This window comes from Oncorhynchus nerka, linkage group LG6 (genome assembly GCF_034236695.1).
Source record: "Oncorhynchus nerka isolate Pitt River linkage group LG6, Oner_Uvic_2.0, whole genome shotgun sequence".
NCBI classification, from domain to species: Eukaryota; Metazoa; Chordata; class Actinopteri; order Salmoniformes; family Salmonidae; genus Oncorhynchus; species Oncorhynchus nerka.
The window spans coordinates 550,400-564,671 of record NC_088401.1 but is presented as its reverse complement, the minus strand read 5'-3'; the positions used below and the strand labels follow the sequence as shown (position 1 = coordinate 564,671).

General features: G+C 44.2%; 1 protein-coding gene across 4 annotated transcripts in view; it reads right to left on the bottom strand.

Moving 5' to 3' along the window:
* Window positions 1–200: 200 nt before the first annotated feature.
* smpx (small muscle protein X-linked) overlaps window positions 201–14,272 on the bottom strand; it is a 35,295-nt gene continuing 21,223 nt past the window's right edge. For 3 of the 4 annotated variants that reach the window (XM_029647111.2, XM_065019188.1, XM_065019187.1), the window contains 3 exons: window positions 4,734–4,820; window positions 2,820–2,983; window positions 201–1,407 (listed from right to left, as the gene is read on the bottom strand). In XM_029647111.2, the coding sequence (XP_029502971.1) occupies window positions 2,831–2,983; window positions 4,734–4,820 (240 nt within the window). In that variant the 3' untranslated portion in view covers window positions 201–1,407; window positions 2,820–2,830. Of the gene's footprint in view, window positions 1,408–2,803; window positions 2,984–4,733; window positions 4,821–14,272 lie in introns of all 4 variants that reach the window. The other variant, XM_065019189.1, reaches the window with a different exon arrangement.

Below are 14,272 nucleotides of genomic sequence, written 5' to 3'. Positions count from 1 at the left end.
TGTGTGTGTGTGTGTGTGTGTGTGTGTGTGTGTGTGTGTGTGTGTGTGTGTGTGTGTGTGTGTGTGTGTGTGTGTGTGTGTGTGTGTGTGTGTGTGTGTGTGTGTGTGTGTGTGTGTGTGTGTGTGTGTGTGTGTGTGTGTGTCATGTGTCTGTCTATGTGGCTGCCTGTTGTGTGTATGACAGAGACCGTGCCACTATGTAGAATCAAGATATAATTTATTGCAACAGTTGCTAAGGAATCCATCATCTCCTAGAAACCATTTTGATTATAAGGGAATTTCAAACAATTAAAACATCACAATATTGTCATGTCATCACAGTCCACCGAATACATTCTGATGTCATCACAACCCACCATACACATTCTGATGACATCACAACCCACCATACACATTCTGATGACATCACAACCCACCATACACATTCTGATGACATCAGTCCACCAGATACATTCTCCAGATTGTGTCTTGTTCACATTGACAGTTAAAGATGTAAAAGGTAGCAGAGCTGTAACAGAGGTGTAATGTTATGATGTCTATTGGTGCGTTAGTAAATTCACTCTGACTATCTAATCCTATTCCAGAGCACTCATCGTCTGAGTGTACCAGAGTCCAAAATAACTGATTAATTTACGAGCACCCATTGAATATGATCGGTGTCAGTAAACGTTGGCAAAGAAATGTAAATATATTGTTGTCAGCAGCACAATTACAGTCACCAATGCTCTGGATAACATGAAAACATCCTAACCAGCTCTGCTATGGTGAATGGTCAGAGTGAGGTGTTGTTTCATTTGTGTCTGGAAGTAGCTAGCAAGCTAGTCAACTTTAGCCAGTTATCTTGGGTGCTTGACAGCCGTTGTTAGGTCAGAACGCTCTGATTAACCGCCAGTGTCCAGTGTGAGCTCTGAAACGCTCTGAATTGACTAATTCTGCACTCTTGCACTCCAGAGTGAATTTACAAACAAACCCTATAACTAGTCTGGTTGTAGTCTTTTCTATATGAGGTAACACAGAGACCTATAGCTACCAGGGCTGGATGTATTATTGTTAAATTTAGTTCACTTCAATTCAGTCTATCCCTAACCCTAACTTCACTGCATGGGAAATTAAACCAGTTATGGGTTTGTTGAAGTAGATATATTTCATCAGTAGAAGATGCAGGGTGGGTGTGGTAGTTGTAGTCCATCAGTAGAAGATGCCGGGTGGGTGTGGTAGTTGTAGTCCATCAGAAGAAGATGCAGGGTGGGTGTGGTAGTTGTAGTCCATCAGTAGAAGATGCAGGGTGGGTGTGGGTCTGATGAGAAACCTGTAGTACTCCTTGAGTATCCCCAACAGTACACATTTTATTGTATCCCTGGACAAGCACACCTGATTCAGTACTGGAGGAGAAGTTGGGAAACACCGCTGTAGGACACATAAACATAAAGTCTTAGCTAGGTTATCTTTTTCATATTTTAATGTCACCCTTATTTAACCATACAGTCTTCACAAAGTTACGCATTAAAAAAAACACATTTCCAGGGCCAAACAGAAAACCTTTCTACTCATAACCCAAATAAGTACTCATAACCCAAATGAGTATTCATAACCAAAACGTACGCCGCCAAACATACCCTCATAAAACTATCCTACCGATCCTCAACTTTAGCAATGTCATCTACAAAATAGCCTCCAACACTCTATTCAGCAAACTGGATGCAGTCTATCACTGTGCCATCCATTTTGATACCAAAGCCCCATATACTACCCACCATTGTGACCTGTACGCTCTCGTTGGCTGGCCCTCGCTACATATACGTCGCCAAACCCACTGGCTCCAGGTCATCTATAAGTCTTTGCTAGGTAAAGCCCCGACCAGCTCACTGGTCACCATAACAACACCCAGCCGTAGCACGCGCTCCAGCAGGTATATCTCACTGGTCATCCCCAAAGCCAACACCCCCTTTGGCCTCCTTTCCTTCCAGTTCTCTGCTGCCAATGACTGGAACAAATTGCAAAAATTGCTGAAGCTGGAGACTTATATTTCCCTCACTAACTTTAAACATCAGCTATCTGAGCAGCTAACCGATCACTGCAGCTGTACATAGTCCATCTGTAAATAGCCCACCCAATTTACCTACCTCATCCCCATATTGTTTTATTTACTTTTCGGCTATTTTGCACACCAATATTTCTACTTGCACATCATCATCTGCTCATCTATCACTCCAGTGTTAATTTGCTTAATTGTAAATACTTCGCTACTATGGCCTATTTATTGCCTTACCTCCTCACGCCACTTGCACACACTGTATATAGACTTTCTTTTTTTTCCTATTGTGTTATTGACTGTACACTTGTTTATTCCATGTGTAACTCTGTGTTATTGTTTGTGTCGCACTGCTTTGCTTTAACTTGGCCAGGTTGCAGTTGTAAATGAGAACTTGTTCTCAACTAGCCTACCTGGTTAAATAAAGGTGAAATATATATATTTTTTAAAGTTCTCATAACCCCTAATAAGTCTTCAAACCAAATAAGTACAAATAACCCAAATAAGTATCAAACCCAAATAAGTACCCAAGACAAATAAATAAATATCCATAATAAGTACTCATAACCCAAATAAGTACCTATAATCCAAATAAATTCCCATAATCACTAATAAGTACTCACAACCCCAAATAAGTACTCATAACCCCTAATAAGAATAATACACATCCCACACTGACATCTTGTAGTGAAATCCTAAAAATGCATCTACTGCAATGTTTTTCATGGTTGAAGTGGACATCAGTGTGTGTGTGTGTGTGTGTGTTTGTACCAGTGTGTGCCTGTACCAGTGTGTGTGTTAGTCCTTGGTGACCCATCGTAGTTCACTCTTGACGTTCTGCAGCTCTGATAGGTTGACTGCTGGACCAGGAAGCTTCATCGATCCTGGCAATGGCTTCTTCTCCTCTGGCGACAGGGCTGTGGCTTCCTGCAGGGGGTCTGGGGGAGGAGCCTGTTCAAAAAGAGTTTCGCCAAATACATTTAAACTCAGTTTTTCACAATTCCTGACATTTAATCCTAGTAAAAATCCCTGTTAAAGGTCAGTTAGGATCAATTTATTTTAAGAATGTGAAATGTCAGAATAATAGTAGAGAGAATTATTTATTTCAGCTTTTATTTCTTTCATCACATTGCCAGTGGGTCAGAAGTGTATATACACTCAATTAGTATTTGGTAGCATTGCCTTTAAATTGTTTAACTTGAGTCAAATGTTTTGGGTAGCCTTCAACAAGCTTCCCACAATAAGTTGGGTGAATTTTGGCATATTCCTCCTGACAGAGCTGGTGTAACTGAGTCAGGTTTGTAGTACTCCTTGCTTGCACGCGCTTTTTCAGTTCTTCCCTCACATTTTCCATAGGATTGAGGTCAGGATCTTGTGATGGCCACTCCAATACCTTGACTTTGTTGTCCTTAAGCCGTTTTGCCACAACTTTGGAAGCTTGGGGTCATTGTCCATTAGGAAGACACATTTGCAACCAAGCTTTCACTTCCTTACTGATGTCTTGAGATGTTGCTTCAAAATATCCACATAATTTTTCTCCCTCATGATGCCATCTATTTTGTGAAGTGCATCAATCCCTCCTGCAGCAAAGCACCCACACAACATGATGCTGCCACCCCCGTGCTTCACGGTTGGGATGGTGTTCTTCGACTTGCAAGCCTCCCCCTTTTTCCTCCAAACATAACGATGGTCATTATGGCCAAACAGTTCTATTTTTGTTTCATCAGACCAGAGGACATTTCTCCAAAATGTATGATCTTTGTCCCCATGTGCAGTTGCAAAACGTAGTCTGGCTTTTTCATGGTGGTTTTGGAGAAGTGGCTTCTTCCTTGCTGAGCAGCCATTCAGGTTATGTCAGTATAGGACTCGTTTTACTGTGGATATAGATACTTTTGTACCTGTTTCCTCCAGCATCTTCACACGGTCCTTTGCTGTTGTTCTGGGATTGATTTACACTTCTCGCACCAAAGTACGTTCATCTCTAGGAGACAGAACGGGTCTCCTTCCTGAGCGGTTTGACGGCTGCATGGTCCCATGGTGTTTATACTTGCATACTATCGTTTGTACAGATGAACGTGGTACCTTCAGGCATTTGGAAATTGCTCCCAAGGATGAACCAGACTTGTGGAGGTCTACAATTATTTTTCTGAGGTCTTGGCTGATTTCTTTTGATTTTCCCATGATGTCAAGCAAAGAGGCACTAAGTTTGAAGGTAGGCCTTGAAATACATCCACAGGTACACCTCCAATTGACTCAAATCATGTAATTTAACCTATCAGAAGCTTTTAAAGCCATGACATAATTTGCTGGAATTTCCCAAGCTGTTTAAAGGCACAGTCAACTTAGTGTATCTAAACTCTTGACCCACGGGAATTGTGATGCAGTGAGTTAGAAGTGAAAAAATCTGTCTGTAAACAATTGTTGGAAAAATGACTTGTGTCATGCACAAAAACATTAGTTTGTTAACAAGAAATTTGTGGAGTGGTTGAAAAATGAGTTTTATTGACTCCAACTTAAGTGTATCTAAACTTCAGACTTCAACTGTAGGTCCTCAAGCCATATTGGTGCGTGTTTGTTTGTGTGTGTGTGTGTGTGTGTGTGTGTGTGTGTGTGTGTGTGTGTGTGTGTGTGTGTGTGTGTGTGTGTGTGTGTGTGTGTGTGTGTGTGTGTGTGTGTGTGTGTGTGTGTGTGTGTGTCTGACCTCCTCTGTGTCTACAGTATCCTCTCTCCTCTTGACAGGATGTCCCGCACCTGGACGCAGCGCTCCCATCGGAATATTTAGATTTGCCTGTTGGACAGGAGCAACAACCAATCAGACACACTCAACTCTTGAGGCCACATGTACAGCTTTCCAATTCTCTGTCATTTCTCCTGAAATGCATTCGTTCACTTTTCAGCATTCGTTCACTCCTTAGCATTCGTTCACTCCTCAGCACACATTTAAGAGCATTGGATTGGTGTAAACCTCCTCTAGACTCTTTGCAAGTTATTTACTTATAGATCCCTGAGTATTGTGTGTGTATTGACTGATGTGTGTGTGAACCTGGTGTCTGTCTTGCCACAAAACCATCTGCTTTGGTTACAGACACTACATCCTGGTTTGGTCCTGTTCTATTAAGAGTATGGAAATGAAACACACACCCACATACACACACCCACCCACACACACACACACACACACACACACACACACACACACACACACACACACGGTGTGCTTAACATATTATGAATGTCGGTATTGTCTCATCTTATCTATCAACGTAGACAGGGCTCTAACTCCTCTAGCTCCACAATGAGATAGGGTGCATGCCAGGCAGCAGGCTGTTTCCCAGCCTGCCAGCTTGGTGGAGTCTGCCACTAGCACAGTCAGTGTTGTCAGCTAAGCTTTCCTCATTGAGACCGTGTTTGTGCCGCAAATCTAAACATGGCAGTGTTCACCTTAACAATCTCACTGGAATAAAGACCTCCTCCATTCGTGCTGGTCTCCTGATGGTCTCCTGAGGGATCTCCTCCCAGACCTGCACTAAAGCATCTGCCAACTCCTGGACAGTCTGTGGTGCAACGTGGCGTTGGTGGATGGAGAAAGACATGATGTCCCAGATTTGCTCAATTGGATTCCGTTCTGGGGAACTGGCGGTCCAGTCCATAGCATCAATGCCTTCCTCTTGCAGGAACTGCTGACACACTCCAGCCACATGAGGTCTAGCATTGTCTTGCATTAGGAGGAACCCAGGGCCAACCGCACCAGCATATGGTCTCACAAGGGGCCTGAGGATCTCATCTCGGTACCTAATGGCAGTCAGGCTATCTTTGGCGAGCACATGGAGGGCTGTGCGGCCCCCCAAAGAAATGCCACCCCACACCATGACTGACCCACCGCCAAACCGGTCATGCTGCAGGATGTTGCAGGCAGCAGAACGTTCTCCATGGCATCTCTAGACTCTGTCACATCTGTCACATGTGCTCAGTGTGAACCTGCTTTCATCTGTGAAGAGCACAGGGCGCCAGTTGCGAATTTGCCAATATTGGTGTTCTCTGGCAAATGCCAAACATCCTGCACGGTGTTGAGCTATAAGCACAACCCCCACCTGTGGACGTTGGGCCCTCATACCACCCTCATGGAGTCTCTTTCTGACCGTTTGAGCAGACACATGCACATTTGTGGCCTGCTGGAGGTCATTTTGCAGGGCTCTGGTAGTGCTCCTTCTTGCACAAATGCGGAGGTAGCGGTCCTGCTGCTGGGTTGTTGCCCTCTTACGGCCTCCTCCACGTCTCCTGATGTACTGGCCTGTCTCCTGGTAGCGCCTCCATGCTCTGGACACTACGCTGACAGACACAGCAAACCTTCTTGCCACAACTCGCATTGATGTGCCATCCTGGATGAGCTGCACTACCTGATCCACTTGTGTGGGTTGTAGACTCCGTCTCATGCTACCACTAGAGTGAAAGCACCGCCAGCATTCAAAAGTGACCAAAACATCAGCCAGGAAGCATAGGAACTGAGAAGTGGTCTGTGGTCCCCCCCCTTTCACAGAAGTGTGATTGACTTGGAGTTACATTGTGTTGTTTAAGTGTTCCCTTTATTTTTTTTGCGCAGTGTATTTGCAATTGCAACAAATCATCTGCTCAGAACCAAGGATACAACTAATTTCTATATGCCCTTTTAGACTCCCTCCACCGACCCAAGGATGGATGCCCTCAATCTCCCAGGCGTCATTGTTAACCACCTACCCAAGGAGCTAAAATAAAAACATTTTTGCTGTGATGTTTCCCAAAGTTCTGAACCTTTCTATTCTCATAGTTTCTACTTTCTGTAAATTAAAGATAAACATTTTTGCTTAAAGTATTATTATATTATTGATCATCAACTGACTATGACTTTTCAAATCAACCAGTATTGCTATCTGCAGAGTTATGCAGAGTAAATGTTGCTCTTCTTCAACCATTCCTGGACCTGCGACCAAAAACAAGCAGTGCCAAACCAATGGACAGTACCAAAACAAATGATCTAATGATTCGGTCTCTTCATAGCAAAATGTGCAGAGCTGTGATGGTTGTATCCTCCATATATATAACATTATATTGTTTGCAAGAATTTTGTTTAAAAATGTAAATTGAAAAATTCTACGCTTTGAATCAGACGTTGTTTTGTGTATCAGTTGAAAAGGAAATGGCGCTCCAACAAACTGGAAGTTTTCCGACTAGCTTGGAATGACAGTATCGTGCAGTATCCAGAAGAGCCCTCACCACCAAACTGGAAGTCTTCCGACTAGCTTGGAATGACAGTACCGTGCAGTATCCAGAAGAGCCCTCACCACCAAACTGGAAGTCTTCCGACTAGCTTGGAATGACAGTACCGTGCAGTATCAAAGAGCCCTCACCACCAAACTGGAAGTCTTCCGACTAGCTTGGAATGACAGTACCGTGCAGTATCAAAGAGCCCTCACCACCAAACTGGAAGTCTTCCGACTAGCTTGGAATGACAGTACCGTGCAGTATCCAGAAGAGCCCTCACCACCAAACTGGAAGTCTTCCGACTAGCTTGGAATGACAGTACCGTGCAGTATAGAAGAGCCCTCACCACCAAACTGGAAGTCTTCCGACTAGCTTGGAATGACAGTACCGTGCAGTATAGAAGAGCCCTCACCACCAAACTGGAAGTCTTCCGACTAGCTTGGAATGACAGTACCGTGCAGTATCAAAGAGCCCTCACCACCAAACTGGAAGTCTTCCGACTAGCTTGGAATGACAGTACCGTGCAGTATCAAAGAGCCCTCACCACCAAACTGGAGGTCTTCCGACTAGCTTGGAATGGCAGTACCGTGCAGTATCCAGAAGCCCTCACTGCTGCTTGATCAACCTACTTTTCCAACCTAATTGAGGAGAATAAAAACAATCAAACATTTACGTATCTTTGATACTGTCGCAAAGCTAACTAAAAAGCAGCATTCCCCAAGTGAGTATGGCCTTTACTTCAGCAGTGATGAATTGATGATCTTCTTTGATGAAAAGATCATGATCATCGGAAAGCAAACTATGGACTCCTCGTTGAATCTGTGTATTTCTCCAAAACTTAGTTATCCTGAGTGCATAGAACTGCCACGACCTAGGATTTAAAAAAATAAATAAAAAAATGCACCTTTATTTAACCAGGTAGGCTAGTTGAGAACAAGTTCTCATTTGCAACTGCGACCTGGCCAAGATAAAGGATCAATAGAGACACTCAAGTTTTTTATGCTCTCTCGACACATTCACCAAATAGTCATGGCCTCTAAACCAGCTGCTTACTGGACCCAATTCCAACTAAACTACTGAAAGAGCTACTTCCTTTGCTCGGCCCTCCTATGTTGAACATAATAAACAGCTCCCTATCGTCCGGATGTGCACCAAACTCACTAAAAGTGGCAGTAATAAAGCCTCTCCTGAAAAAGCCAAACCTTGACCGGCCTATATCTAATCACCCATTCCTCTTAACCATTTTAGAAAAAGCTGTTGCAGCAACTTACTGCCTTCCTGAAGACAAATAACATATACGAAACACTCCAGTACATTTTAGACCCCATCATCGTACTGACTGCACTATTGAAGGTGGTAAATAACATTTTAATGGCGACAGACCAAGGCTCTGCATCTTTACTCGTTGCTCCTAGACCTTAGTGACACTTTTGACACCATCGATCACCACATTCTTTTGGAGAGATTGGAAGTCATAATTGGTCTGCTCCCTCTCTGGCCTCTAGGTCAACAGGCTGCTCGTTATGGCGCACACCTGTCACCACCATTAAGTGTATCAGCATATGATGACACTCACCTGAACTCCATCACCTCCTTGATTACCTGCCCTTTATATGTCACTCCCTTTGGTTCCTTCCCCAGGCGTCATTGTTTCTGTTCCATGTCTGTGTGCTGTCCTTGTTTCTTAGTTTGTATTATGTTGTGTTAATTTATTAAAACACTCAGTCCCTGAACTTGGTTCCCGACTCTCAGCGCACATCGTTACATACATGGACAAGTTCTGGCCCGGTTTAGATCTTATATCAGTTTGTCTCTGTGGGGGGTTTGTCCTCTGAAAAATAAATTGTACGTTTCAGTATTCCTCAAGGTTCCGTTTTAGGACCACTATTGTTTTCACTATATATTCTACCTCTTGGTAATGTCATTCGGAAACACAATGTCAACTTTCATTGCTATGCAGACGACACACAGCTGCACATTATGATGAAACATGGTAAACCCCTAAAATTGCCTACCCTGAAAGTCTCTGTTTCAGACATAAGGAAGTGGATGGTGGCAGAGAAGCTAGTTCTAGGTCCCAAGAAATAACGAGATCTGTTGTTGGATCTGACAATTAATCTTGATGGTTGTACTGTCGTCACAAATAAATCTCCGAAGGACTGCGTTACTTTGGACCCTAATTTCTATTTTGACGAACATATCAAGAATATTTCAAGGGCAGCTTTTTTCCATCTTCTTAACCTTGCAAAAATCTTTAACTTTTTGTAAAAAAAATGATCCAGAAAGCTAATCCATGCTATTATCACTTCTAGATTAGACGACTGCAAAACTCTCTAGCTACCCGGATAAAGCACTAAATCAACTTAAGTTAGTGGTAAATACGGCTGCTAGAATCTTGACAAGAACCCCAAAAATGTATGATATTACTCCAGTGTTAGCCTCTCTACACTGACTTCCTGTTAAGGGTGGGGCTGATTTCAAGGTTTTCGTGGACTTTCTCCTACTTATCTCTCTGATTTGGTCCTGTTGTATATACTGTACCTACACGTACGTTATGGTCACAAGACACAGACCTCCTTACTGTTCATAGAATTTGTTAGCAAACAGCTGGAGGCAGGGCTTTCTCATATAGAGCTACACTTTTATGGAATCGTCTGCCTATCCATGTGAGAGACTCAGAGTCGGTCTTGACCTTTAAGTCTTTATGTTGTCTTAGCCGTGTCCGAATCCTGGCTAAGGAGAACCACCAAAAACCCTGAAATCTCCATCGCTAACTATAACGTTTTCCGCCAAGATAGAACTGCCAAAGGGGGCGGTGTTGCAATCTACTGCAAAGATAGTAATACAGAACTCTGCAGGCTATCTAAGTCTGTACCCAAACAATTTGAGCTTCTACTTCTAAAAATGCACCTTTCCAGAAACAAGTCTCTCACTGTTGCCGCTTGCTATAGACCTCCCTCTGCCCCCAACTGTACCCTCGATACCATATGTGAATTGATTGCCCCCCATCTATCTTCTGAGCTCGTGCTACTAGGTGACCTAAACTGGGACATGCTTAACACCCCGGCCATCCTACAAACTAAGCTTGATGCCCTCAATCTCACACAAATTATCAATGAACCTAGCAGGTACAACCCCAAATCAGTAAACAGCCTCATAAATGTCATCCTAACTATCTCACCCTCCAAAAACACCTCTGCTGTTTTCAATCAAGATCTCAGCGATCACTTTTTCATTGACTGCATCCGTTATCACTGTTAAACGCTCCCTGAAACACTTCTGCGAGCAGGCCTTTCTAATCGACCTGGCCGGGGTATCCTGGAATGACATTGACCTTATCCCGTCAGTAGATGATGCCTGGCTATTCTTTAAAAGTGCCTTCCTCACCATCTTAAATAAGCATGCCCATCTCAAAAAATGAAGAACTAGGAATAGATATAGTCCTTGGTTCACTCCGGACCTGTCTGCCCTTGACCAGCATCAAAACATCCTGTGGCATTCTGCATTAACATCGAATAGCCCCCGTGATATGCAACTTTTCAGGGAAGTTAGGAACAAATATGCACAGGCAGTTAGAAAAGCTAAGGCAAGCTTTTTCAAACAGAAATTTGCATCCTGTAGTACTAACTCAAAAAAGTTAAGAGAATAAGAGCACCTCCTCCCAGCTGCCCACTGCTCTGAGGCTAGGAAACACTGTCACCACCGATAAATCCACTATAATTGAGAATTTCAATAAGCATTTCTCTACGGCTGGCTATGCTTTCCACATGGCTAACCCTACCCCAGTCAACTGCCCTGCACCCTCCACAGCAACCAGCCAAAGCCCCCACCATTTCTCCTTTACCCAAATCCAGATAGCAGATGTTCTGAAAGAGCTGCAAAATCTGGAACCCAACAAATCAGCCGGGCCAGACAATCTGGAACCTCTCTTTCTGAAATTATCTGCCAAAATTGTTGCAACCCCTATTACTAGCCTGTTCAACCTCTCTTTTGTATCGCCTGAGATTCCCAAAGATTGGAAAGCTGCCGCGGTCATCCCCCTCTTCAAAGGGGGTGACACTCTAGACCCAAACTGCTACAGACCGATATCTATCCTACCCTGTCTTTCTAAGGTCTTCGAAAGCCAAGTTAACAAACAGATTACTGACCATTTCAAATCCCACCATATCTTCTCCGCTATGCAATCTGGTTTCAGAGCTGGTCATGGGTGCACCTCAGCCATGCTCAAGGTTCTAAACGACATCATAACCGCCATCGATAAGAGACATTACTGTGCAGCCGTATTCATCGACCTGGCCAGACTTGACAGCCTTGGTTTCTCAAATGATTGCCTCGCCTGGTTTACCAACTACTTCTCTGATAGAGTTCGGTGTGTCAAATCGGAGGGCCTGTTGTCCGGACCTCTGACAGTCTCTATGGGGGAGCAACAGGGTTAAATTCTCGGGCCGACTCTCTTTTCTGTTTACATCAATGACGTTGCTCTTGCTGCTGGTGATTCTCTGATCCACCTCTACGCAGACGACACCATTCTGTATACTTCTGGCCCCTCCTTGGACACTGTGTTAACTAACCTCCAGACGAGCTTCAATGCCATACAACTCTCCTTCCGTGGCCTCCAACTGCTCTTACACGCAAGTAAAACTAAATGCATGCTATTCAATCGATCACTGCCCGCACCTGCTCTCCAGAGTAGTGATGCTGGACGGCTCTGACTTAGAATACATGGACAACTACAAATACCTGGGTGTCTGGTTAGACTGTAAACTCTCCTTTCAGACTCACATTAAGCATCTCCAATCCAACATTGAATCTAGAATCGGCTTCCTATATCGCAACAAAGCATCCTTCACTCATGCTACCAAACATACCCTCGTATAACTGACCATCCTACCGATCCTCGACTTCAGTGATGTCATCTATAAAATAGGCTCCAACACTCTACTCAACAAATTGGATGCAGTCTATCACAGTGCCATCAGTTTTGTCACCAAAGCCCCATACACTACCCACCATTGTTCCCTGTACGCTCTCGTTGGTTGGCACTCGCTTCATACTCGTCTCCAAATCGACTGGCTCCAGGTCATCTACAAGTCTCTGCTAGGTAAAGACCCGCCTTATCTCAGCTCACTGGTCACCATAGCAGCACCCACTCGTAGCACGCGCTCCAGCAGGTATATCTCACTGGTCACACCCAAAGCCAATTCCTCCTTTGGTCGTCTTTCCGTCCAGTTCTCTGCTGCCCATGACTGGAACGAATTGCAAAAATCTCTGAAGCTGGAGACTCACATCTCCCTCACTAGCTTTAAGCACCAGCTGTCAGAGCAGCTTACAGATCACTGCACCTGTACATAGACCATCTGTAAACAGCCCATCTACCTACCTCATCCCCATACTGGTATTTATTTATTTAATTTGCTCCTGTGCACCCCAGTATCTCTACCAGTATTGTTCTACTGTATTATTGACTGTATGTTTTGTTTATTCCATGTGTAACTCTGTGTTGTTGTATGTGTCGAATTGCTATGCTTTGTCTTGGCCAGGTCGCAGTTGCAAATGATAACTTGTTCTCAACTAGCCTACCTGGTTAAATAAAGGTGAAATATTTTTTAATATTTTTTTATTAAAAAAATCTATTATCTATCTAATCTATTATCTATTATCTATTCAGTATGTCCTTTGATTGAGTGTAGTCTTTCCCAGTGGTGTGATGTTGAATGGTAAGGCACTGGGGTGACGAACTGCCCTTGCTGTCTCTGCCTGGCCAGCTCCCTTCTCTCTAATGGGAATCTTTGGTCTAAGCCTGCACTACCTCTGTTCCTGGAAAGCTACAAAGCTACAGGCTTTAGTTTAAATCCCACATGAGACTGGGTCCCGGAGAGCTAAAGAGCTACAGGTTTTAGTTTTAGCCCTGGTCATAGAGAGCTACAGAGCTGCAGGCTTTAGTTCTAGTCCTGGTCCTGGAGATCTACAGAGCTACAGGCTTTGGTGCTAATCCTGGTCCTAGAGAGTTACAGAGATTCAGGCTTCGGTGTTAACCCTGCACTAGTCCTGGTGCTGGATATCTACATGCTTTAATTATAGCCCTGGTATTGGAGAGCTACAGAGCTACAGGCTTTAGTTCCAGTCCTGGTCCTGGAGAGCTACAGAGCTACAGGCTTTAGTTCCAGTCCTGGTCCTGGAAAACTACAGAGCTACAGGCTTTAGTTCCAGTCCTGGTCCTGGAGAGCTACAGAGCTACAGGCTTTAGTTCCAGTCCTGGTCCTGGAGAGCTACAGAGCTACAGGCTTTAGTTCTAGTCCTGGCCCTTGAGAGCTAGAGGCTTTAGTTAGTGCCATGCACTACCCCTGCTCCTGGAGAGTTACAGAACTGCAGGTTTTAGTTCTAGCCCTAGTCCTTGAGAGCTATAGGCTTTAGTTAGAGCCATGCACTACCCCTGCTCCTGGAGAGTTACAGAACTGCAGGTTTTAGGTCTAGTTCTGGTCCATGAGAGCTAGAGGCTTTAGTTAGAGCCATGCACTACCCCTGCTCCTGGAGAGCTACAGAGCTACAGGCTTTAGTTCTAGCCCTGGTCCTTGAGAGCTAGAGGCTTTAGTTAGAGCCATGCACTACCCCTGCTCCCGGAGAGTTACAGGACTGCATGTTTTAGTTCTAGTCCTGGTCCTTGAGAGCTAGAGGCTTTAGTTAGAGCCATGCACTACCCCTGCCCCTGAAGAGTTACAGAACTGCAGGTTATAGTTCTATCCCTGGTCCTGGAGAGCTACACGCCTTATGTCTCAACCCAGTCCTGGAGAGCTACAGAGCAACAGAGTTACTAGTTCTGGACCTCGTCCTGGAGAGCTACAGAGCAACAGAGTTACTAGTTCTGGACCTAGTCCTGGATAGCTACAGAACAACAGAGTTACTAGTTCTGGACCTAGTCCTGGAGAGCTACAGAGCAACAGAGTTACTAGTTCTGGACCTAGTCCTGGATAGCTACAGAACAACAGAGTTACTAGTTCTGGA